The sequence below is a fragment of the Corythoichthys intestinalis genome, chromosome 17 (genome assembly GCF_030265065.1).
Source record: "Corythoichthys intestinalis isolate RoL2023-P3 chromosome 17, ASM3026506v1, whole genome shotgun sequence".
NCBI classification, from domain to species: Eukaryota; Metazoa; Chordata; class Actinopteri; order Syngnathiformes; family Syngnathidae; genus Corythoichthys; species Corythoichthys intestinalis.
This window is the reverse complement of record NC_080411.1, coordinates 24989091-25016905: the sequence shown is the minus strand read 5'-3', so window position 1 is coordinate 25016905 and position 27815 is coordinate 24989091. Positions and strand designations below refer to the sequence as shown.

The 27815-nt window shown below is 39.5% G+C and overlaps 1 protein-coding gene across 10 annotated transcripts in view; it reads left to right on the top strand.

Moving 5' to 3' along the window:
* The window catches only part of ank1b (ankyrin 1, erythrocytic b), a 161501-nt gene that overhangs the window by 104338 nt on the left and 29348 nt on the right, over positions 1-27815 (top strand). For 7 of the 10 annotated variants that reach the window (XM_057819841.1, XM_057819839.1, XM_057819840.1 and 4 more), the window contains 12 exons: positions 21-175; positions 423-634; positions 1145-1349; positions 1491-1587; positions 6433-6661; positions 6781-6909; positions 12144-12263; positions 15851-15935; positions 20793-20867; positions 20951-21082; positions 21159-21317; positions 24749-24820. In XM_057819841.1, the coding sequence (XP_057675824.1) occupies positions 21-175; positions 423-634; positions 1145-1349; positions 1491-1587; positions 6433-6661; positions 6781-6909; positions 12144-12263; positions 15851-15935; positions 20793-20867; positions 20951-21082; positions 21159-21317; positions 24749-24820 (1670 nt within the window). The remainder of the gene's footprint in view (positions 1-20; positions 176-422; positions 635-1144; positions 1350-1490; positions 1588-6432; positions 6662-6780; positions 6910-12143; positions 12264-15850; positions 15936-20792; positions 20868-20950; positions 21083-21158; positions 21318-24748; positions 24821-27815) is intronic. The other 3 variants (XM_057819843.1, XM_057819837.1, XM_057819845.1) reach the window with 1 other exon arrangement.

Below are 27815 nucleotides of genomic sequence, written 5' to 3'. Positions count from 1 at the left end.
TGATGATTATGACTCACCAGGCCTGTTATAGTGGAGATCCCACACTTCGCATCACTGGCTCGGGGAGACCGTGAGCTTGTGATCCTCCGTAGTGAGAACGGCTCAGTCTGGAAAGAACACCGAAATCGCTATGGTGACGAAGTGCTGGAAACCATTCTTAATGGCATGGATGAAGGTTAGCGAGATGGAAATGGTCCATGAGACTTGTGATGACTTCATTGTGATTTATAGTGTTAAATTTTTAATACAAGGACACTGGGAGAGAATCGTTTTTTTTATGAGGTTTTCACTGCCATGTTATTGAAGTGCACTTGTTTCACTTGGCTTGAATTATGCACTGTTACCTTTCTTTTTGACCTTCTATTAAAATCCCGCTTCTTACTCACCTTTCCTTTTGCTCTTCATTTTACACGTTTCTGTAGACCTGGAAAGTCAAGAGGAGTTGGAAAAGAAGAGAATTCGTCGGATCATTTCCACCGACTTTCCCCTGTACTTCGCCGTGGTCTCCCGCATTCAGCAGGAGAGCGATCTAATTGGTCCAGAGGGCGGGCGACTGACCAGTAAGCTGGTACCCCATGTTGAGGCCATTTTTCCTGAGACCGCTGTAACTAAAAGAGTGAGATTAGGACTGCAGGTAAGTAGAGAGTTGATCACTGAGACAACTTGGAAAACATTTTTAATGATCAATTACGGGGTCTGTTTCTGTCATTTCACTGGACTTTTTTTTTTCCTCATTGTTTGTCACAGCACTGATATTATTTCAGGCAATGGCATGTATCTGAATTTGGCTTTGTTCTACTGTATGCTGCTCTCTCTTCATGTTTTTTTTCTTTTGTCCAGCCATTCTTCACTCCTCAGTTTCCTGATTTAAGTTGTGAGCCACACTGACCGAGCCGATGCACTGATCTGATTTGGGTCAGATTTGACATACGTATAAGTTGGTTGCATGTGTGAGTATGGCTGGGGTTTTGATGATTCCGTTGAGAAAATTCAGTTTTGTGCTCTTTTTATTTTTTGTTTTCCCACTATTGCCACCACTTAATTCACCTATTTTGTGCGCATTATTTTCTGAGACATACTGTACACCCTTCTTATCCGCAGCCGTTGTTCTGCGGTTTATCAACTCGTCCTTCCATCCTCTCAGGCACAGCCCATCCCCGATGAGCTGCTGACACGACAACTTGGCAACCAGGCGACCTTCAGCCCGGTGGTCACCATCGAACCACGCAGACGCAAGTTTCACCGTCCGATCGGACTGCGCATTCCACTTCCTCCATCCTGGCGGGAGAGCCCCCGTGATGCCGGGGAGGGTGACACCACCAGCTTGCGCCTCCTCTGCAGTGTCATTGGTAGTTTGACGAATCAACTTTTTTATTCGGGGTGACATTGAAATGGCTCGGCCTTTTCTCACCTTGAGAAACGTGATGTAAAGGAGTGCTGTGAAGATGTTAACAGGCCATGAATGACGCAGTATACTTTTCGTGACTTAGGTGGGACAGCACCTGCTCAGTGGGAGGACATCACTGGAACAACCAAGCTGATGTATGCAAACAGCTGTGCCAACTTTACAACCAATGTGTCTGCAAGGTGTGAGCTCCTTCTTTTCTTTTATTTAGAGCAGAGGTTCTCAAAATCTGAGATCCAGGGAACATTTACAGGGGAGTCATTTTTCAAAGGGCACACTCAAAATCCCACCATCAGTTAAACATAACAACCACATGTCATGAGTCATCAACACATTTTAGAATAGTCATTCATTAATTGGGTTGGGATCGATTCAACGTGCTTTCCCCTTTATACACATTTTTCAACTTTTTTTTTGTTTGTTTGTTTTTGTTCAGACACACAGCCGCTTTATGTAAACTAGAGATGTCCCGATCGATCGGGTCCGATCACGTCATTTTCAAAGTATCGGAATCGGCAAAAAAATATCGGACATGCCTTTTTTAAATATATATATATATATTTTAATTAAATCGTTTTCTAATTGTATTTAACGTTACAGATATAAGGTGTTACACTCTTCCAGAGTCTTTAGTTTAAGCTTAAGGTAGGGTTATCAAATTTATCGCGTTAAGGGCGAGAATTAATATTTATTACATTTATCACGTTACAATATTTAACGCAATTAATGCATGCGCTGCATGACCCACAATATCTATAATAATCTATCATCTATAATAAATCCATTTTACCCATACAGTATATAGAGCTAAAAGGCAGCGTAAAATGAGCAGAGAGAATTTTGGCAGCCTTTGGAGCCTTTTTTTAAATGGCTAAAGCCTTACAATCCCTCTCCCAACGATTAGAATAATCGTGGGAAACAATGTGGGGAAGAAAGGCAGTAGTTGATCTTTTTCTTAACACCCTATGTTATTTCTCAACGCAGAGAAGATATATCAATCTGTACCACGAAGCACAGTCATGGTTGCGCTTCCCATCATGCATTTGGGCAGAAGTTAAATGGCTACAGTATCATTTACTGAAAGCTCAACAAATACACTAGATGGCAATATTTAGTCACAATATACAAAGTCACATTTATCCTCTAAGAAGTAAAAGTCTTTCTATCCGTAGATCCCTCTCACAGAAAGAATGTTAATAATGTAAATGCCATCTTGAGGATCTATTGTCATAATAAACTAATACAGTACTTATGTACTGTATGTTGAATGTATATTCGTCCGAGTTTTATTCATTTTTTTCTTAATGCATTGCCAAAATGTATATGATCGGGAACAATGATCGGATATGATTGGAATTGAATCGGGAGCAAAATAAAAAAAATTGGATCGGGAAATATCGGGATCGGCAGATACTCAAACTAAAACGATCGGGATCGGATGGGAAGCAAAAAAACATGATCGGAAAAACCCTAATGTAATCAGTTTTTCTGGTGAAAATTCTTGTGAATAAATGCTTAAATGCCTGAATTCTTTATAGATATGGACATAAAACAGTCTCGATTCTTGGTTAAAAGCAAAAAAAAAAAAAAAAAAAAAAAGTGCAGTTAGCATTTTTTAACCTAAATACAGTGGGGCAAATAAGTATTTAGTCAACCACTAACTGTGCAAGTTCTCCGACTTGAAAATATTAGAGAGGCCTGTAATTGTCAACATGGGTAAACCTCAACCATGAGAGACAGAATGTGAAAAAAAGAAGAAAAAAAAAACAGAAAATCACATTGTTTGATTTTTAAATAATTTATTTGCAAATCATGGTGGAAAATAAGTATCTGGTCAATACCAAAAGTTAATCTCAATACTTTGTTATGTACCCTTTATTGGCAATAAAGGAGCCCAAACATTTGCTGTAACTCTTCACAAGCATTTCACACACTGTTGCTGGTATTTTGGCCCATTCCTCCATACAGGTCTCCTCTAGAGCAGTGATGTTTTGGGGCTGTCGTTGGGCAACATGGACTTTCAACTCCCTCCACAGATTTTCTATGGGGTTGAGATCTGGAGACTGGCTAGGCCACTCCAGGACCTTGAAATGCTTCTTACGAAGCCACTCCTTTGTTGCCCTGGCTGTGTGTTTGGGATCATTGTCATGCTGAAAGACCCAGCCACGTCTCATCGTCAGTGCCCTTGCCGATGGAAGGAGATTTTCAGTCAAAATCCCTCATGGCCCCATTCATTCTTTCCATTACACAGATCATTCGTCCTGGTCCCTTTGCAGAAAAACAGCCCCAAAGCATGATGTTTCCACCCCCATGCTTCACAGTGGGTATGGTGTTCTTCGGATGCAATTCAGTATTCTTTCTCCTCCAAACACGAGAACCTGTGTTTCTACCAAAAAGTTCTATTTTGGTTTCATCTGACCATGACACATTCTCCTAGTCCTCTTCTGGATTATTCAAATGCTCTCTAGCGAACCGCAGACGGGCCTGGATGTGCACTTTCTTCAGCAGGGGGACCCGTCTGGCAGTGCAGGATTTGAGTCCCTGGCTGCGCATTGTGTTACTGATAGTAGCCTTTGTTACTGTGTTCCCAGCTCTCTGTAGGTCATTCACTAGGTCCCCCAGTGTGGTTCTGGGATTTTTGCTCACCGTTCTTGGTATCATTTTGACGACACGGGGTGAGGTCTTGCATGGAGCCCCAGATCGAGGGAGATTATCAGTGGTCTTGTATGTCTTCCATTTTCTAATAATTGCTCCCACAGTTGATTTCTTTACAACAAGTGTTTTACTTATTGCAGATTCAGTCTTCCCAGCCTGGTGCAGGTCTACAATTTTGCCTCTGGTGTCCTTCGACAGCTCTTTGGTCTTGGCCATAGTGGAGTTTGGAGTGTGACTGAGTGAGATTGTGGACAGGTGTCTTTTATACTGATAATAAGTTAAAACAGGTGCCATTAATACAGGTAACTAACCAGTGGAGCCTCGTTAGACCTCGTTAGAAGAAGTTAGACCTCTTTGACAGCCAGAAATCTTGTTTTTTTATAGGTGACCAAATTAAAAATACAACAATTACCTTGAATCCTCCAACAAATGACTCCTGAGACAATCCTTCCTGTTTGTTTGCGGTACAGCTTTCGTACTTTTTCAACCTAATCCGGCGTTGGATCGCTGCATGTATCGCTGCGACTGACTGCGAATAACTGAAGCGAATTGTGGGACGGCCTCCTATTTGAAGGCGTGATGCAGTGGAGGTTGAATCTGACCCGTCAATATCATTATGAGTCGATTTTAGCGATCCCGGTGGACAAAAGCGGTAGCGTTTTGCCTTAAGGAAGACTGCGTTTCCCATGAGTGAGGACCAGCGCACACCCGCACAGTGTCATAAAATCATCAATCCATCAAACATATTCAACATTTCTGTTTCCAGCGGCTGTGTGAAGGATGAATAGTAATAAATTAATGAATCCAGTTGTGGCTAAGCAATAGCATGTGACGGTTAGCAATAGGGTTGTTCCGATCATGTTTTTTTGCTCCCGATCCGATCCCGATCGTTTTAGTTTGAGTATCTGCCGATCCCGATATTTCCCGATCCGATTGCTTTTTTTTGCTCCTGATTCAATTCCAATCATTCCCGATAATTTTTCCCTATCATATACATTTTGGCAATGCATTAAGAAAAAAATGAATACAATTCGGACGAATATATACATTCAACATACAGTACATAAGTACTGTATTTGTTTATAGAAAGACTTGTAATTCTTAAAGGATAAATGTGACTTTGCATATTGTGACTAAATATTGCCATCTAGTGTATTTGTTGAGTTTTCAGTAAATGATACTGTAGCCATTTAACTTCTGCCCAAATGCATGATGGGAAGTGCAACCATGACTGTGCGTCGTGGTACCAATTGATATATCTTCTCTGCGTTGGGAAATAACATAGGGTGTTAAGAAAAAGATCAACTACTACCTTTCTTCCCCACATTGCTTCTCACGATTATTCTAATCGTTGGGAGAGGGATTGTAAGGCTTTAGCCATTTAAAAAAAGGTTCCAAAGGCTGCCAAAAGTCACTCTACTCATTTTACGCTGCCTTTTAGCTCTATATACTGAATTGGTAAAACGGCGCCATTATAGATTGAACACGACAATGCGTGAGTGGGTCATGCAGTGCATGCATTAATTGCGTTAAATATTGTAACGTGATATATTAATTCTCGCCGTTAACGCAATAAATTTGATAACCCTACCTTAAGCTTAAACTCAAGACTCTGGAAGAGTGTAACACATTATGTCTGTAACGTTAAATACAATTAGAAAATGATTTAATTAAAATATATATATATGTTAAAAAAAGGCATGTCCGATATTTTTCTGCCGATTCCGATACTTTGAAAATGACTTGATCGGACCCGATCGATCGGCATCGACATCTCTAGTTAGCAACCGTGTGGCTAACCCCCAGATCCCCACCCCCCCTCCAACCCGACCTCGTCAGCGCTGACGAGTTCAGCAGAAGGGGGGGGGGGCTAGTTGTGACTAGTTTGGGCCAGCGAGTGAAAGCTGGTCCAATGTTTATACTGTATATCCTGATAGACTTTAGTAGACCGATTGGTACTTTTTCCAGAATAAGCCATATTATAATGATCTTGAGTCAAAATTTAAAGGGGGAAAAATTATATTGATGAATTAATTTTCAGGATTTCTTTGATTCTAGAAAAATGCCTGCTTTTAAAATTACAGCCTTATTTTAATGAACAATATTCCTTAACAAACGGATAAAAAAAAAACATTCAGTTTCAGACCTCTTGATTTTTTCCAAAACTAAGATAGGTAAGAGAGCAGTATGCTCAGTTTGGAGAGATGCACTTTTTAAATATAATACATAATACATTGCTTAATGTTTTGCGGACCACCCCTAGCTATTGCTTGCGTATCCCAGTTTGAGAACCCTTGCTTGCGATGACATTGCATCCCGGTTCTACCAAATATGATCCTGCAATCCCTTTTCCTGCTTTTTCTTTTCCACAGATTTTGGCTAGCAGATTGTCCCCGCACAGCAGAAGCTGTGACCTTTGCCAACCTTTTGTACCGGGAACTGATGGCCGTGCCTTATATGGCTAAGTTTGTCATCTTTGCAAAAATGAACGAGTCGCGAGAAGGCCGCTTGCGTTGTTACTGCATGACTGATGACAAGATGGACAAGACGCTGGAGTTGCACGAAAATTTCACCGAAGTGGCGCGAAGCCGAGACATCGAGGTCAGCACTGAGTAAAAAAAATAGTAAATAATCTATACTTAGCGGCCCACAATGTAAAGATAATGGGTGTACTTTCTGTTTTTACATGCTTCTTCTTTTTATTTATTTATTTTTTTAAGCTGATGGAAGGTATGCCACTGCATCTGGAATGTTCTGGAAACCTTGTGCCAATAAGGAAAGCCACGCAACAGCCTCGTACCTTCAGCTTTCAAGCCTTCAGAGATAATCGGCTGCCTGTTTCCGTCAAGGTCCGTCTCTACGTGACATGAAAAGCATTCATGTTACTGTGTTTTGTTCATGTTATGGTGTGAATCGTGTATCATGTAGGTCACTGAATCAATTGTCTTTCTGAGCACCTGTTGAGCTTCCCAAAACCCAACTTTGGTGTCTCTGTGTCCGTTTACGATCACATCTGCCGAACATTAAGTTCAAAATGAGCAGACATCCCCAATGTTAAAGTGTAATTATGCTTACAGCTTTAGTAAAGGGGCACTAAAGTTAAACTTCGCGATTTCACAATCATACAAAAATAGACCATAGAATTCACCATTAGTTGATGAGGCTCGGGGCCGATCCGTAGAGGGCCTATTTTCAAAAACTTAAAATTCTAATGTTTTCTAAACCAAAGCCACTAGCAACCTAAAACCAAAACAGGCCCCTCCCTTAGGCAAATATGAGTCTCCATGAGCAGCAAGATCAAAAAATTCCCTAATAAAATCCCGATCAATAATTTTTTATACAAGAATAACAAAACTTAAAATTGCAATAAAATTCTCAAATTTGACACTAGATGCACAAAAATCAACAAATGCAGAAATAATTACCTATATTTTCAGGATCAATAGCAATATTTAACATATGAGTTTTTTTGCCCAAAATAGCAATTTATATTTTTTTTAGTGCTTATTTAGTTTTTTTATTTTTATTTTACTAAGTTTTCAACCGCTAATAAATTACTCAATTTTCACATCAGAAACTTAATACATGAGGAAAGCATGCAGAATCATCTTAATTTTACACAACAAAAGCAAAATTTTCATTTTTCTATATACAATCTCAACTTTTTTAGGTTGAATTCCGATGTTACTATTGCCTCAGCAGCACAGAGGCACGTCTTGCCGCCTATCTGGCCCTCGTCGTTTTTAGATGTTACTTAAAGTAAAACTTGTAAAAGACGATTTTTTTTTTTTTTTTTGCATGGACGCAGAAATGTCTAAATTACTAGTTTTTTGCCAAAAAAACGAACAGTTGGCTGAAAATTACCTTATCATTTGAATGTACACTTACGCTACTGTGTATGGATACAACTTGGCGGCCATCACAAAACAATGAACTTTTTAAGTTGAAAATTCTTGGAAATAAATGCGTACATCACCGGAATTTTGATACAGTGCCCTCCATAATTATTTGCACCCCTGAAAAAGATGTGTTTTTAGCTTCTAATAATTTTTTTTTATTCAAATAATATGGGACCTTAATGGAAAAAAAGAGAAAAATCCAACTTTCAATACAAGTGCATTCATTCAGTGGGGAAAAAAATCCCACTTAAAGAAAAAATTATTTGACATCAAATAATGTGTGTCACAATTATTAGCACCCCTGGTGTTAATACTTTGTGCAACCCCCTTTTGCCAACAAAACAAGGTCTGGGGACTGAGATGGCCATGGGAAGAGCTTGAGTTTGTGTCTGGTGAACCATTTCTGTGTGGATTTGGCCATATGTTTAAGGTCATTGTCTTGCTGAAAGACCCAGTGACGACCCATCTTCAGCTTTCGGGCAGGGGGCAACAGATTTTGATTTAAAATGTCCTGGTATTTCAAAGCATTCATGATGCCCTGCACCCTAACAAGGTTCCCAGGGCCTTTGGAAGCGAAACAGCCCCCCAGCATCACTGCCCCACCCCCATGCTTCACAGTGGGTATGAGATACTTTTCAGCATGCGCATCTTTCGTGGCACGCCAGACCCACTTAGAGTGTTTGTTGCCAAAAAGCTCAATCTTGGTCTCATCTGACCAAAGCACACGGTCCCAGTTGAAGCCTGGGACCTTGTGTATTTTTGTGTGAAACAAATTTTTTTCAGGGGTGCCAATAATTATGGAGGGCACTGTATGAACAGAAAACAGTCTAGATTCTTGATTAAAAGCAAAAAACCGGGCAGTTATCATTCAACTTATGTAAACATTTCGAGCTGAAATCACGCTATTGAGTATTCCAATGTGGCGGCGGCCGTTACAAAACAAAGAGCTTTTTAACTTGAAAGTGCATGCATAGAGCTCTTTTATATAATAATTACGTTGAATTCTCGACCCACTCTTGAGGCAATCCTGCCTGCTTGTACACAGTAAAACATTCGTCCTGTTTCCACCTAAATCCCGCGTTTCCACGCAGCTTGTGTTTGAGTTTACCACAGTAAAAGCCAACTCCGCTCTGCCTGGGTCGGCCCCCAACAGGACGGTGTGGGATGTCTGTAGGAGCTGTCTTGTCAACTGATAGTAAAGTCTATGAATAGACTTTAGCTGTGTTGCGTGCGCACAGAGAGGCATATTTCAGTCGATAGGCAAGATTTCGCTATGACTTCCTAGTTCTAAAACGCTGAGATATTCCTTTAATTTTTCTACTTCAAGAAAACATATAGTCATTTGACGCCAACTCACTCATACGATGGCTGGAAGTCAACTGTTGTCTTGCAAGCGTCCTGACTCGAAGCACAGTAGATATCGATATGATGTCGAGGACCAGGCAAGGAGACGGGTGCAAATGCAATTGCTATCAAACAAAAAACTACATAGATTAAACAGATTACACAATTTAATCTGGGCATGCGCTATGCATGGAATAGTTTAATATTAGGGCTGTCAAAATTATCGCGTTAACGGGCGTTAATTTTTTTTTAAAATTAATGTCGTTAAAATATTTGACGCAATTAACGCATGCACTGAATGAGCCGCTCTCGCATTGCCTCAAACAGATTTCAATGACGCCGTTTATGGACATTAAGAGTGTTGGGGGCAGCGCAGCGCCGTTCCATACTAATGTTATTCCTTCTAATAGTGGGAGAATTAGTAATTGTGAGACGTTTATGCTGTTGCTTTGTGCTCCACACATATTTCGGTAAGTTTGCTTTCTTTTAGTGGCAATTATGTGTCTCTTGTTGTATTTTGGGTAAGATATGCACAGAGATCTGTTATAAAGGCGAGTGGACACAGGCGTTCTTTGGGCGGCGCCGTTTATTAGCATAAGCTTCTGCAACTCCTTCACAACAAACAGAAGTATCATTTAGTGAAAGCACAACAAAAATAATATTGCTATCTCTCAAAAAAATAATAATGTTCACAAAAAGAAAAGCACTTCAGTCTGTAGTAATGAGGCCCTATTCTCACACAGCTAAACAACAATGCAAAGTGAACTGGCATTGCTCAGAGTTTGGTTGGTCACTCAATTCTTATTATTGTTATTTTTATTCTTATTATTATTATATTAACTCTACTTTTGATTGAAAATTGTACAAATTTTATTAAAACGAAAATATGAAGAGGGGTTTTAATATAAAATTACTATAACTTGAAACTATAACATTTATCTTTTATGAACTACAAGTCTTACTATCCATGGATCACTGAAACAGAAAGAATGTTAATAATGCCATTTGTGGATTTATTGTTATAATAAACAAATACAGCACTTATGTACAGTATGTTGTATGTATATATCCGTCTTGTGTCTTATCTTTCCATTCCAACAATAATTTACAGAAAAATATGGCATATTTTAGAGATGGTTTGAATTGCGATTAATTGCGATTAATTACGATTAATTAATTTTTAAGCTGTAATTAACCCGATTAAAAATTTTAATCGTTTCACAGCCCTATTTAATATATTAGAAAATGACTTCAGTGCCTTTTTAAATGCTGGATCCCAGTTGCTTGGATGCGTCACCCTATGAAGGCAAATCCCTTTGTCAGAAAGGAATCATTGATAGGAACTGTAATTACGCAGTTCAACATTCAAAAGTAAATGGCTGAGCCTTTTGAACTCGTTGATAACCAAAACAGAAGCATTTGAAGCAAATAAATAGTCTCACAGATTAATTAAAGTGAAGAGATGCTGTAAACAAATTTCCTAGACAGTATGAAAGATGATACAGTATTACTCATGTGCTTGTTGTGTGTGCGCATATTGATTTTCTGTGAAGTTTTCACACGCATCCTTTGTACATTTGACACTCATAAGTCAAACTTTCAATGGAAGTAGCATTATACAGCTTGTGCTTCTTTTTTTGACAATTTGTTCACAATGCTAACGAAATTGCGTTCACTGCCACCATACACCATTTGTATCAAAATGTTTTGCTTGCAAGTCAAAGCAAAATACAAGTCCCACAAAATCTTATTATGGATACCTTGGAAGTCGGGTCACTCATCTCTTACAGCAATGGAATATTTATATTTAATGTGTGTTGGACTTGAAAAGACTAGAAATGCTATTTATGATCATATTAATTGTTTACTCATTGGCTGCTATTAATGGCGATAAACGTTTAATCCATTTGAACTGGAAGTGTTCGTTCATTCGCTGCCGACCATCCCAGTTCAAAAGGATTGAATGTTCACTAATGAAAAACTAAATTAACAGCAGAAAGATGAAAAAGCCACATGATTGGACATTCATCATCGTCAATGGCACGGAAAGACTAAACAAAAATGATCCGTTTCAATTGTAATGACGCATTTAAATTTGCGAAATTTCATCTACTATTGTCAGCATTTCATTAAGTGCCAAAAAATATTATTCCTTCACAAAACAGCTTTTACACTTGGGTTGATTTTGAGTTTCATCATGAACCACTCTCAGATACAGTGTGAATAACTGTATTATATTAGGATATGACACTATTGTGTTTTATAACAATTCTCCGTTACTGCTTTGTGGCCTTTCTTGTCTGTTCATAGTAATAATCCTTTTTTCTTTTGTGACCATATTCGTGTTTTTCTGATTTCCTATTCATTTCTTTTATCATTTTGCCATGTACGTCTTTGTGTTGTTGTGACGCTATACTATTGTGCACCCACCAGATGAATACACAGCCTTCGATTTTGTGTAATGACTCTCTTGTGAGAGCTTCTGCATGTCCCGGGACTCCCTCATATTCCTCGCCAGCCTTGCCCGTCTGTTTGTGTCTGTCTCACTGTCTCTCTTTCTCTCTCTGGCGGTCACTCTCTAACTGTCTGGTCTGACAGACGTCCAGGTAAAGAGTGCAGGTAAATCTCACCCTCTCGCCTGCCTGTGGACTGCTTCCATCCCCTGCTTCTGGCCCCCATGTTACTACTGCACCACGTGCCTGCGACATTGTGGTGGGGTCTAATGTTGCCTTTGATTTGACTTTCTTTTTCTCCTCTCCCTCTTCTCTTGCCTTCCTCCCGTCCCCTCCTCTATCACACCTTCTTTTCCCTTCCTCTGCTTCCTGTTTCCCCTGTGTTAGGTCAGAGATAGTAACAAGGATGCCACTGGCTTCTTGTCCTTCCTGAGGAAGTGCACCAAGTATGAGGATGCACAACATGTCCTATGCAACCTCAACATAGCAATGCCACCGTGTATAAAGGTAAGGCCTAACCATGCACACATTCTTGCGTATTCTTTTAAAATATATTTTTTAGTCAAAACATCCCAAAAATGCACAATGAAGAGTAAAAAACAAACACTAGGAAAAAAACAAAAACAAAACGGTGAATTCATGGTAAAATACTGGCTTAGGTTGTGAGAGTTAAATGTTTTATTTGTGTTTGTGTGTGTGGTTTTTTTTGCATTTTTTAAAAAATATTTTTGTCAAACTAACAACAAACTACGGTGAAAAGAACTATATACTAGAGATGCCGATCGATCCGGTCCGATCACGTCATTTTCAAAGTATCGGAATCGGCAAAAAAATATCGGCCATGCCTTTTTTTTAATATATATATATTTTTTGATTAAATCGTTTTCTAATTGTATTTAACGTTACAAACATAATATGTTACACTCATCCAGAGTCTTTAGTTTAGGCTTAAAGTAGGGTTATCAAATTTATCCCGATAACGGCGGTAATTAATTTTTTAAAAAATGTATCACAAAAATGTAAAATATTTAACGCAATTAATGCATGTGCTGCACGACCCACCCACGCATTGTCGCGCTCAATCTGTAATGGCGCCGTCTTACCTGTATAGAGAGATAAAAGGCAGCGTAAAATTAGTAGAGTGAATTTTGGCAGCCTTTGGAGCCTTTTTTTAATTGGCTAAAGCCTTACAATCCCTCTCCCTATGATTAGAAATATCATGGGAAGCAATGTGGGGAAGCAAGGTAGCAATGGATCTTTTTCTTAACACCTTGTTATTTCCCAACGCAGAGAAGATATATCAATTGGTAGCGCTACGCACAGTCATGGTTCCACTTCCCATCATGCATTTGGGCATGGCTACAGTATCATTTACTGAAAGCTCAACAAATACACTAGATGGCAATATTTAGTCACAATATACAAAGTCACAAGTCTTTCTATCCGTGGATCCCTCTCACAGAAAGAATGTTAATAATGTAAATGCCATCTTGAGGATTTATTGTCATAATAAACAAATACAGTACTTATGTACTGTATGTTGAATGTATATATTCGTCCGAGTTTTATTCATTTTTTTCTTAATGCATTGCCAAAATGTATATGATCGGGAAAAATTATCGGGAATGATTGGAATTGAATCGGGAGCAAAAAAAGCAATCGGATCGGGAAATATCGGGATCGGCAGATACTCAAACTAAAACAATCGGGATCGGATTGGGAGCAAAAAAACATGATCGGAACAACCCTACTATATACGTATTTACAGTGAGGAACAGAAGTTGCAAGTTCATCAATCAGAAAATAGGTAGCGGTCTGAAAATTCAATCATAGATGGATGTCCACTCATAGAGACACAATCTGAAAAAAAAAATCCATAAATCACATTGGAAAAATTTACTGGGGTTCATGAGTATTTGTACCCCTAAGAATCAGCAATAATTATGACACTCACAGAGTTGTCAGTCTACCTTAAAAAAATCTACCTTCACCCCATGAGTAACCACCCACCCACCACCCGTTTGAGCTCATTATTGTCACATGTGCACCCCACAGTCAGTCATAATCCAACTGCTACCATTGGCAAGACCAGAGAGCTTTCAAAAGACACCAGAGAAAAAAAATGAGCTCCACAAAGCTGGAAAAGGGTGAGAATTGGTGAGAATAAATCAACAGTTGCAGCAACTGTAGGAAAATGGAAAAGGCTAAACATGACTGATAATCTACCTCGGACTGGGGCTCCATGTAAAATCTCTCCTCGTGGGACATCACTCATGATGAAAAAAGTAAGGGCTCAGCCTAGAACTATACGACAGAAGCTGGTCAATGACCTGAAGAGAGCTGGTTGCACAGTTTCAAAGGCTACTGTCAGTAGAACACGACGGTGCAATGGTTTAAAATCATGCATTGCTCAGAAGGTTGTAGAAATATATTTCCATTGATTCACAATAAACACACGTGAAAAATGCCACTTACTTTTCTAACATATTCACACAGGCCCCTTTTGTCTACTTACCAATGTATGTAATTTGATCAGGGCGGGGGGGTTGTACATTCCAAGCAAGTTACCCGAGAAGGGGGAAAAAGTCTATGCACGGAGAGGCTGGGGGCACTTTTCTTTCTCACCTGGTACCAATATGTCTTATCTGTTTGTCTGTCTTTAAGTGTAAATTCTTTGTTCTTTTTTTTATTCCCGAATTCTGTCTCATCATCTCCTCTTCTTTATGAGAATAAAACAACCTGTAACAAGGAAAAATCGACTCTTTTCCTTCCATACCCCATTTGAAGCCAGTACATGTGAAGCCCTGTCTGAAGTTTGCCAGGGACCATCTGAATGATGCAGAGGGGTCATGGGAGAATGGTCAGATGAGACCGAAGTAGAACTTTTTGGTGCAAACATGACTCTTTCTGTGTGGCGGGAGAAGAAGAACAATCCCAAGAACACCATCCCTACTGTGAAGTATGGGGGTGGAAACGTCATGCTTTCAGGCTGTTTTTGACAAAGCGGACAGGACGGCTGTACTGTATAAAGCAGAGGATGAATGATGAAATGTATCATCAGATTTTGAGACACAACCTCCCTTCCTCAGTCAGAGACTTGAACATAAGTCGTGGCTGGATTTTCCAACATGACAGTGATCCGAACCACACAGCCAAGCTGACAAAGGAGTGGCTGCGTAAAACGCAGACCTCAATCCAATAGAAAATCTTTGGATGGAGCTGAAACTTTTGTGTTTCTCAACGACAGCCCCGAAACCTGACAGATCTAGAGAAGATTTGTGTGGAGGAATGGGCCAAAATCCATGTTTCCATATATGAAAACCTGGTGAAGGACTACCGAAAGCGTCTGACCGCTGTTATTCCATAGAGAGGCTTCTGCACTAAAGATTAGCACTGATTTTCTCAGGGGTACAAATACTTTTGATCCCCAGTAAATTACAAATAAATTATTATTTTTTTTAAATCACACAATGTGATTTCTGGATATTTTTTTTCTTCTTCAGATTATGTCTTTATTAGGTAAAATGCATCTATGATTGGAATTTCAGACCTCTACCTATTTTCTAAGTGGGTGAACTTGCAAAATCACAAAGGGTGCAAATAATTCTGCTGTATACCATAAAAACAGTTGTTTTACAAGTCTTTCTTGTTCTTCCGCTTCTCTAACTGGGGTTTGAACAGACTCTGTCACTGTGGCAGTTAGTTGTGGCGTGCTATTGGCTCAATGATCAACTGAAACTATAGCACAGTCTAGCTACAGCTTCCAGTACACTCATGTAACCTCTCAGGTAGTCATGTTTTTCCCAACCTTCCACATATGCAGCATTTCCTCTAACTCTGCAGTAGCTCACGAGTAGTAGTGGTATTAGGCACAAATGCAAACTGGAAAAGAGGAACAATAAGAAAAGGTACGCCTCGAGAGCCCTCCTCGTGGTTGCCAGTGTGAAAAAAAAACATAAAAGTCATGCTAGAGTAAAAGTCACAGGCCAAGTCAAACATTTAAATATAAGTGTGTCTTATAGTCCGGAAAAGAGTCAAGACTGTAATTGAATTCCAACAGTGTCTGATCTGTACTCTGACATTTTTTCTCACAGGTCGTTGGAAGTGAAGAACGCAGGAGAACTTTAACTCCTCTCGCCCTGAGAGAGCGCTACAGTGCTCTAAATGAGCCTGGTTTGGGTGAGTTCATTGTCCGACCCCCAGCCGTCTCCTGAAATACCCACAGCAGAGACGGCACTGAGTTTTGCACTGTCCTTATTACCCAAAGCTCTCCGCTCCCCACTCTGCCCTCTCGATATCCTCCCATCGCTAACGTGCACGCATGGCACAACGACCGAGCCTTGGATGCAAATGCACTGCTCATTTTTACGCCCAATCTTCCCCGCAGTGCAGTTCAATATGAATGAAAATTGGAATTTTGCCAAAAGATATGCAACGGCCCCTCTGACAATCCAAATGGCTCCTCGACACCTAGATAGTTTGGCTCTCTGGGTGCCCTGGAACAAATGAATGACTCCTGTGATATTGGTTTGCATGGCACTGGTGTCCCCACTGCGATTTCCACTGGCATGGCAGCAGATGCTGTTAGCAGTACTATAGCTTAGCTCTGGGAATGGGCAGGACCTCGCAGTGGCGCAAGACAGATGGGCTTCTGATTCTGATCCCCTTTAACTACACTAAGTTGGTCATTTGTTGCTGGTGGTGGACTTTTTTGGAGAAAGGCCTTTTCTGTCTACTGGACACAGTGCAGCTATAATGCACTTCCAGTTACTGAATGCTATCATGATTATTGGTGCTGGCACTTGTATGCACCCCAAATTTGATTCTCTCCGGCCCATTTTTATGTCAACATTATTGTTTATTTCATCCTGACAGAGCAGTAGTTGTGTTCAGGTAAGAATGTCTTTAAGCACTTTTCATGGAAACTCCTCTCCAGTCACTCACATTAACCAACCACAACATTTTGAGCACTTGCACACATTGTCATATGTTCAGCCTTAAAAAATGGGAAAAAAATATTTATTTTATTTTTTAAGTCTTCCAATAATCCCAGATAAACTCAACAATTCAATTTAAAACTTAAAGTGGAGTCATTTTTAATATACAAATGTATCTTTGGTGCCACTAAACCATGATGAAGTAAAGTGAGAAGCTTCATTTTGTCTGGCCATCGCTCTATGTCAGTGGTTCTTAATTGGGGTTTGATTTTGAACCCCAGTGGTTCGGTGAGTAAACCTCGGGTTTGGTGAAGGTTAAGAAATGCAGAGCGCTATTTTGTACGCTGACTAAATCTAGGCAATGTGGCGTTTTAGACGAGGTTTTGGACTGGTTTATCCTCAATTTATAGGCTTTATTCTATTGCTTTCAACTGCTAGCCCTCTATCTAATGGGAGGAGAAACCGATTTGCTCAGTGGAAGGTTGACTGGCACTTGGTATGAGGAAGTATAACAGACCTACAGATAACGTGAACTCTGTAAATAATTTTTTTTTAATTGCTTCATTTTACGCCATGAAAATACCGTATTTTTGGGACTATAAGTCGCACCTGAGTATAAGTCGCACCAGCCATAAAAAGCCCAACGAAGAGGGAAAAAAAATATATAAGTCGCACCCGAGTATAATTCGCATATTTGAGAGAAATTTACTTGATAAAATCCAACACATAGAGCAGATATGTCATCTCGAGGGGCAATTAAATATAAGAATACAATGGAGAACAACATGCTGAATAAGTGTACAGTATGATAATGTTAAATGATGCATGAACAACGAAAAGCGAATATACTGTCCTCACCAGGACCCTCCGGCTCGGTCCTGGCTGTACAGCAAGCTAAACTCCCAAATGACGATGCTTGACGTGCATATAATTTGCTGACTTTATTTTGGCCGTCGTTATGACACCCTCATTTGAAGAGTGTAACTAAAAATAGAAATAATACTAATAAATTTCGGCCTCGGTACCAAACAGTTTGCATCAACGTAAATAAATGATAATTAACTGCTATTACAGCAATGACGCAAACGGTTAGCATGCGCTAGCATTAGCACATCGTTCAAACAACCACACAACTGGCTCTAAGTGTCTGATCGCGGGTGAAAAACACACAACAACAACAGAAAAGGTGATACACACAGGCGGTGCCTCTGTAGAGGTATTTTACAAGCATAAACAATGAACGTAGGTTTGCAGACGTCTCTCTCTCTCTCTCGCTCTCTCTCTCTCTCTCTCTCTCGCCCATTCGCTTAGACGTTGCGTAGCTGTCCATCTTCTTCTGGCGTGTGAGCGCTCTTCTTTGCGTAAACAAGTGCGAGTGCGCCCCCACTTGGGCGTGAAAGCACCACAAACTAAAGGCATGCATTTCAATATAAAAAAGTCAATAATACAATTGAACACACATTGCCAAAGGCAGAACGCGAACATGGCCATAGCTATAATGAGTTATTCAGATAACTATAGCATAAAGAACATGCTAACAAGTTTACCAAACCATTAGTGTCACTCCAAAACACCAAAATAACATGTGAAATGATATGATAATGTGTTAATAATTTCCCACATGAGTCCCTCCTGAGTATAATTCGCACCCCCAGCCAAACTATGAAAAAAACTGCGACTTATAGTCCAAAAAATACGGTAGTATGTGATGCAAGGATGCAACAATAACATGCGAATGTAAAGAGGAACAGTGTGAAATGAAGTGAGTTTCATTTTCCAGCATGGAAATCAACAGCAAAAGGCAAAATTATATGTAGTAAATCCCAAATCTGGAAAAAATTTGAACAGGAATTCACTTAGATGTTAGCTTACTCGGTTTTGAATTTGTTTTTGTTTTTTTTAAATGGTTTTATTATGAAATTGCGATGGGTTCGGTGAATGCACCTGTGGAACTTGGTACCTTTGGCAAGGTTAGGAACCACTGCTCTATGTAGAAAAGAATATAATCATTTAGCCTTTGTCAATGCAGTGTGGAATGTTCCAAACAGAAGTTTAATAAGCATTCTTCAACTTCCTCAGTTTTTTGCTACCTCTCCCTGCTCCTTTGGAATGCGTAGCAGTCATAAACTTCGAAGTTAGTTTTCGTATTTTCATATTTGGTAGAGTGGGGCATTTTACCTTTACTCTCATGCCCCCAAAATGTCATTACTCAAACATAGACTTCACTATCAGTTGATGGGACACGGGGCTCGGGGCCGATGCGTAGAGGACCTATTTTAAAAAACCTAAAATTCAAATACTGTATTTTCACAACCAAAGCTGCTAGCAACCTAAACAGGTACCTCCCTTAGCCATATATGAGTCTCCATGTGCAATGCAAAGTCGTTCCCTAATAAAATCCCAATTGTATTTTCACAACCAAAGCTGCTAGCAACCTAAACAGGTACCTCCCTTAGCCATATATGAGTCTCCATGTGCAATGCAAAGTCGTTCCCTAATAAAATCCCAATTACCTCTAATTATTATTGCAAAATTTAAAATGGCTATAAAATCGTCAAATTTTATACTAGATGCACAAAAATCACCTAATGCAGAGATAATCACCTATTGTTTTAGGAGCAATAGCAATATATAACATATCAGTTTTTGCCCAAAATAGACACTTAATTTTTTTTTTTTTTCGTGCAAGTTTTCAACAGCTAATGAAACACTCAATTTTCACATCAGAAACCTAATACTTTAGAAAGGCATGCAGAATCATCCAAATTTTACTCAACAAAAGCTAAATTTGCATTTTTGTATATACCGTACAATCACAACTTATTTAGGTTGAATGCCGATGTCACTATAACCTCAGCACGTCTTGCCGGCTATCTGGCCCTCGTCGATATGGGCAACTTGAAATGTTGCATAAAATAAAATCTGTAAAAGGCGATTATTTTTTTGTATAGATGCAGAAATGTCTAAATTACTACTTTTTTTGCCAAAAAACAGCCAGTTGGCTGAAAATTACCTGATCATTTGAATGTAAACTTACGCTACTGTGTATTGATACAACATGGTGGCCAGCACAAAACAAAGAGCTTTTTAAGTTGAAACTTCTTGTAAATAAATGGGTGCATCCCACAATTTCTATAGAAATTAACATAGAAAAGTCTAGATTCTTGGTTAAAAGCAAAAAAAAACAAAAAACGGGCAGTTATCATTCATTTTAGGTACATATTTCTAACTAAAATTCCGCTATTGTGTAAATCCAATGTGGCGGCCATCAAAAAACAAAGAGCTTTTTAAGTTGAAAATTCTTGTAAATAAATACGTACATCCTGAATTTCTCTAGATATGAACATAGAACAGACTAAATTCTTGGTTAAAGTTAGGCAGTTCTCATTCATTTTACGTAAATATTTCGAGCTGAAGTTACGCTAATTTTTTCCATGCATTTTTTTTCCACGTTTCAAAGTGCATGCAAGGGGCTATTTTATATAATAATTACCTTAAATCCTCCACCAAATCACTCTTGGGACACTCAAATGTTCTGCCTGGGTCAGCCCCAAACGGGAAGGCGCAGCGCAATGTTTGTGGGAGCTGTCTTGTCAACTGATAGTGAAGTCTATGACTCAAATTTGATATAAATAGGCTAATCTGTGACCAAGTCATTGTGTAATTACTTTTCTGACCTGTCCGACCTTTGACCTCTTTAACACTAAATTTGATCAAGTCGTCCATTTCATCTGATGACCTCTTTAACACGAAATTTAATCAGGTCTTCTATTTCATCTGACAAACATATTCTGCAAGTTTGAAAATGATCCCTTTATTCATTCTTAAATTGTCTTGAACACAAACATACAGACACAGACATATGAATTCAACTGCTGGCAGAGGTAATAATGGGTTAGTTTGCAGTAGAACTGTTTACTAATAACATTGATATTACAATGATGACTCTTTGAAAGCGTCATTTTCAAGTGAACATCTTTTTCAAGGCAAAATATTTGAAACAGATCTTTTGCAAGTAGTTATAATGTTGTGCCTGGTTTGTGTTGGTGACTGATGGTTGTCAAGAGTTGTTAAACTGATTTGATTTTCTTGTCTTCAGCCACAGTAAATGCAATGGAGAGGACTGAAGTCAAGATCAACATGATATCAGAGCAACTGGGTTTAAGCTGGGCAGGTCAGTGTCTTAAGAAAAAAATATGTAAGTCCCCGTTGACTGTTTTGTGATTTTTATTTGAGTCTGTCTGCTGTGCTGTGCAGAGTTAGCGAGAGAGCTTCAGTTTGGTGTGGATGACATCAATAGGATCCGCGTGGAGAATCCCAACTCCCTTCTGGACCAGAGTGCTGCCTTGCTCAACCTGTGGGCGGGCAGAGAGGGCAAGAGGGCAAAGAGTACGTCCACTGATTAAGACACAGAATGTGGTCAACACATCCTGATTTATCTCACCGATGTTTGATGCTTCTTCAGTGGAAAGCTTGTACACTGCTTTAAAGAACATCGACCGTGCAGACATCGTGAGTTCCCTGGAAGGTCAAGTCACACACCTGGCTCCCGGCTCTTCAGAGGAGGGCGCGTGCCGACTGGGTGATCGCGACTCTACCTTGCTATCCCCCAGTGTCATCAATGGTACGACACACACATACAAAAACAAGGCGCGGACAAAAAAAAAAAACGCTAAATAAACCACTAGACATTAACTTATTTGTTTCTATTGACGGCAATACGCTTCCAATCTCTTTGAACTGTGACAGCGTACGACTTAAAATGGATTGGATGTTTATCAGTGTATTATTAGTTTGCTGTTTTACTCTAAACTCATTCAGTGCCATGGTCATTGACGGCGATAGACAAACGTGATAGTTAAACTATTTATCAGGCACTCATTTATTTCCTTGGTAAATTATTGTTACCACCACTTCCATTAAAAACGGATTGGACATCTAGTGCATCAAGGTCACTGAAAAATTGGCATTGACAGTCAGCTCTCCACTTTAAATGAATTGGACGTCTAACGTTGTCAATGGCAGGCACTGAGTTAAATACCTCAGCAACGAATTTGAAAAGTTTAGACCAGGGGTGGTCATTGTCTTTTGCTCCAAGATCTACTTTACATGGAGACAACCTCCCGCGATCTACCTTTACAGCAGGGGGTTGCCCACAGAGCATAATTAATTACATGCATTTAAAAATATATATATTTATTTATTCTATTTTAATGCAGCCAGCTATCCACACGAGCGTTGTGATCGACTGGTCGAATGCAATAGACGTAATGGGCACCCCTGTTTCAGACTGTTATAGGGGACTGTAACCAGAGTGTATTTCTGTTTTTATTAACATTTTACTTATTTACAATTTTGTTTATTCACAATATACAGTATATATATATAAATATATACATATATATATGTATATACACAGTGATCCCTCGCTACTTCACACCCTGCTCTTTGTTGGTCAGGCAGTGCACTGGAGTTGCTTGTTAAAGTTAACGATGATTGACAGACGTTAAATGTTTGATCTTGCCACAGATGCTTCAAAGTGCCGCATGCGTTAATCATCATTTAACTTGTTAAACAGTTGCTGTGGCAACAGATTGTGTGTAAGTGAGCAGCCTGAGCGGATTTAAGTGGACTCACTCAATGAAGCATTTGGTAAAGACAAACATTTTTCTATTTTATTCTTGATTAAAAATAATTCGGTGGGACAGTAACATGTTTAAAACGTATCCTAATTATTACATTTGAAGTGATTTTATGTATATGTAATATATATACACACACACTCACCGGCCACTTTATTAGGCACACCATGCTAGTAACGGGTTGGACCCCCTTTTGCCTTCAGAACTGCCTCAATTCTTCTTGGCATTGATTCAACAAGGTGCCGGAAGCATTCCTCAGAGAGTTTGGTCCATATTGACATGATGACATCACACAGTTGGTGCAGTTTGTCGGCTGCACATCCATGATGCGAATCTCCCGTTCCACCACATCCCAAAGATGCTCTATTGGATTGAGATCTGGTGACTGTGGAGGCTATTTGAGTACAGTGAACTCATTGTCATGTTCAAGAAACCAGTCTGAGATGATTCCAGCTAATGACATGGCGCATTATCCTGCTGAAAGTATCCGTCAGAAGTTGGGTGCATTGTGGTCATAAAGGGATGGATATGGTCAGCAACAATACTCAGGTAGGCTGTGGCGTTCCAACGATGCTCAATTGGTACCAAGGGGCCCAAAGAGTGCCAAGAAAATATTCCCCACACCATTACACCACCACCACTAGCCTGAGCCGTTGATACAAGGCAGGATGGATCCATGCTTTCATGTTGTTGGCGCCAAATTCTCACCCTACCATCCGAATGTCGCAGCAGAAATCGAGACTCATCAGACTAGGCAACGTTTTTCCAATCTTTTATTGTCCAATTTCGATGAGCTTGTGCAAATTGTAGCCTCAGTTTCCTGTTCTTAGCTGAAAGGAGTGGCACTCGGCGTGGTCTTCTGCTGCTGTAGCCCATCTGCCTCAAAGTTTGACGTACTGTGCGTTCAGAGATGCTCTTCTGCCTACCTTGGTTATAACGGGTGGTTATTTGAGTCACTGTTGCCTTTCTATCAGCTCGAACCAGTCTGGCCATTCTCCTCTGACCTCTGACATCAACAAGGCATTTCCGCCCACAGAACTGCCGCTCTCTGGATATTTTTTCTTTTTCGGACCATTCTCTGTAAACCCTAGAGATGGTTGTGCGTGAAAATCCCAGTAGATCAGCAGTTTCTGAAATACTCAGACCAGCCCTTCTGGCACCAACAACCATGCCACGTTCTAAGTCACTCAAATCACCTTTCTTCCCCATACTGATGCTCGGTTTGAACTGCAGGAGATTGTCTTAAACCATGTCTATATGCCTAAATGTACTGAGTTGCCGCCATGTGATTGGCTGATTAGAAATTAAGTGTTAACGAGAAGTTGGACAGGTGCACCTAATATAGTGGTCGGTGAGTATAAATATATATATATATATATATATATATATATATATATATATATATATATATATATATATATATATATATATATATATATATATATATATATATATATATATATATATATATAAGGTTTTTGTTATGGTGTTATGGTTATGGTGTTATACTTATATAGCGCTTTTCCACCTTTGTTTTTTTTTTTTTAGTTATACTTTGGGGAGAAAAGTGAAAAACATGTCTTAAATGTCTCTCCTTCAGGTGCTAAATCTAAATAAATACATTGAACACACACACACACAAAAAAAATGGGCGTGGTGGGGGCGCTACTTTGCGGTTTTTCACTTATCGCAGTGGGTTCTGGTCCCCATTAACCGTGGAAAATGAGGGATCACTGTATATATATATATATATATATTTATAAATAATATCATTATAATTCAGAGCTGGTATTAACATACTGTATGTAAACATCACATTTTGGCTCATGTAGGCCACAGTTGTGTACTAATATTATGGACTATGTGACCCAAAATGTGATGTCGACGTATGTGGACGTTAGGTATTTATGGAGTTAAGTATTTGTCAATCACAAAAATAGTCACTTCCCTTATAAAGGGTTTAAACCCGCAGGGGCTCTAAGCTTGAGCCCTGTGGAACTCCTTTGAGTCCTCATTGGTACTCATTGGTAACTCATTGATTGCCATTGACGGGGATAGACATCCAATCCACTTTGGCTAGGAGGAGATTCCAATGAGATGGTGGAGATGGTTGTCTATCGCCATCAATGGCAGCCAATGGGTTCATGTATGCATGCGTCAAATTTTCAGCATTCCTGCAAAGCCAACTTTTAAAGGAGCAGAAGGTTTGTATATGAACCACAGATTAACATCGACATACTGTATAATATAATGGTGGTGAAGTCCACCACCATATTACTTTCAGGCTTCTCAAGCCTTGAGGCTGTAATGGTCTCCCTCCATATGGCTGCAACCCTTCCTGTGAGCCTGGGTAACAGCCATTTTTGTTTTTTTGTATGTTTTTTTTTTTACCTTATCTCTGTTGCTTCACAAGAGGTCACGGACACAAGGCCATCGCGCCTCGTGCACAAGCCACGAGTTATTAGACCCCCGTTTTTCAGGAGGGGTAAGTGAAAGGGTGGAAGTCGGGGCTGCATGGTGGTCTGCTAATGACTCTCAGAGGATGCCCCCCGAGGGTCTGAGGAATGGTGACATTCTCTGTAGCAGCATGCACGTATACCCTTCTGCCTCACTGGAGCACAAGTCATTCTTTTTCACACCCCATACATGAGAAACAAAGGTAAACTATTTCTCTTTTGATTGACACATTTTACTGTATGTTAGCTACATTTTTTTTTTTAAATGAGGAGTGTATGAGAATGTTTTTTTTTTTTTTTCTTAAATTTGTGTGTGCGCGCGTGTGTGTGTCTGGGATGTATCCACTAGTCAAAAGTGGCACTAGTACACGGAAGACAGTGTGCTCTGGGCCTCCATACCTTGTTTCTATTCCTCCTTTCTGCTCTCAGTGCCTGAGAACAAGACAACGCTTAGCATTTGTCTTTTGCTCAGTCTCTCTCTCTTGCTCCTCTGTTTTATCTCTAAAACTACAACATGTCATATCTGCTGCCTCTTCCCGTCACCCGCTCTTCTTCCTCACAGCTCTTCCTGTCCGACCTCTGACCCTATGTGGCCTTATGTATGAATCTCTGGGTCTCCTCCTCCACTCTTGTCATTCAATATCCCCGCGCTCCTCCCTCATTCAGTCGAGCAGGGGACCCTCTCCTCCGCCTCTTTCAATCCAGCTCTGTGTGTCGTCTACGGTTTGTGCATGCGCATGCTGGATGATTTGCTGTTATGTGATATGTTTGCATGTGCAAGTAATGCAAGTAGTTCATTAGAAATGGTCATCTAGCATTATTAAGTGTAAAAGATGTGTGTCTTAAATTATTGGCACGGCATGGCATGCTTTCACTATATGAATTTTCTTTCTCTGTTTACAACATTTTGGACGATTCAATCCGTGTATTTAGTCTTCAGCGCTTTATTAGCCGGCAAAATTGCCTTTTCTTTTCCGTAAAATAAATGTTGTTTTCGAGGCTACGCTGTAACATGTGAACTGCCACCAGCACATAACGTTCATGCAAGGTGACTGTGATACCGTGTCTTTCATTCATGGGCAAAATTACTGGTCATACTTAATGAGTCAGAAATGTATTCATTCCAAATAAATCATAGCTTTGGTCATCTGTCTAAGCCAGTGATGTATAGTGACTGGAGAATAATTAACTCATTGACTGCCATTGACAGCGATATTCAGTGGTCCCTCGACATACGATCGTCTCAACACACGATCTTTTCGACATCCGACGTAAAATTCTACTCGCCATTTGTTTCTATATCTAATGAAATGCTTGAAATACAACGATTTATGACAGCGCCACAGTTTCGTTTTCCCACAAGACGGACGCACGGTGGATTTTCTTGTGAGAGAAATCAACAAGGGTTCCAAGAATGTTAGTATAGGTGGTGAAAAAGGAATAAAGGTGACGCTTACCATTGAAATAAGGATGGAGATGGTAGAAAAATATGAGCGTGGTGTGCGCGTCCGTAAATTGGCTCGACGAAACGGCCGTAGAATGTCTACGATCTCGACGGTCCTCCTCGATCCTGCATTTACCAGTTTTATAAGTTAAGGTGACAATTATTATTGTGGTACCATCGGCAAAGACATCGCCAGCTTCGTCAGGTTTTTTAATCATTTATTTTAGAACTTGTGCAACACAACACGCCTATTGTCTGCCACAGCTGACGCCAAGAACACAACATGAAAAGTAATAGTAAAAGCTCTAATGCACCTCTCAATCTATCACGTCAGCCACGCGGTATGTTCAGGTACACCACGCAAAACACATCCGCCACATTAGGACCCGATTCGTTACATTATTACAGGTATTATTATTATTATCATTATTACTAATTTATTTGTTTTGCTCTGTGTAATTGCTATTTGCATTAGTACCAGCAGTATTTATTAAAGAAGTTTTTCGGGCTGTGGAAGGAATTAATGGAATTATAATGTATTCTTATGGGAAAATCCTGCTCGACATACGACCATTTCGACTTACAAACGAAGGTCCTGGAATGAATTAAATTCAAATGTAGAGGTACCACTGTATTTCCAAATCCTAGTGAAATTTGATATGACGTCTATCACCATCTATGGCACTGAAACATGATCATTTGTTGCCAGCTTCTCTAAGTTCAGATGGATTGGACGTCTATTCATGTCAATGGCACCCGATGAGTTAAATACCCTTCCTTTAGATTTCAGAAAGTGTGATAAACCTGAGTCACCATTCATACAACAAAATAACTTAGGCTTCCTTTAAGCATATAATTTTCCTGTTCAATATAACAGGCACAAATTAGAGCAGGGGTGCCAAAGTCATTTTAGTCCACAGGCCACTTTTCCACCACAATTTCATTTGATTAAAATTATAATTTAATATTCCATAATAATAATTATAAATATCTAAAATTCAATGACTAAAACAATATATTTGAAGTAATTCAATTGAAAGAAAAGTGTGTCGGGGGTTAACGTACATGAAAAAAAACCTCTGAGCTAAACCATGAAAAGGCTACATGCCCGCTTCATTTTGACATCCAAGTGACAATTATAGTTAAGCTGAAGTTTACATGTTGCCCTCTGTCCTTCTTGGTCTAACAGATTAATTCAAATGCAAAATCAGAGTCGTACCTTCATATATAAAATGCTCAGTATGTTCAACATGCCTTAACAGAATAATTAAAATTACAATCATAACCAGGGTTTAATGCAGGGGTCACCAACATGAACTATAGCTCAGTAAAATTGGGATATTATAATTTCCTATAATTTTAGAAGTGATCCACAGACTTCATAATATATTGACGGGACACAGGGCGCTGGGGCGATTCATTGGTGGTTTATCTCTTTCAAAGCTGACCGAGTGGAAACACAGACCAAGAACTTTTTACGTTGAAAATTCTTGTGAATAAATGCTTAAATTAATTCTTTATAGATATGAATCTAAAACAGTCCCGATTCTTAGTTAAAAGCAAAAAAACGGGCAGTTAGC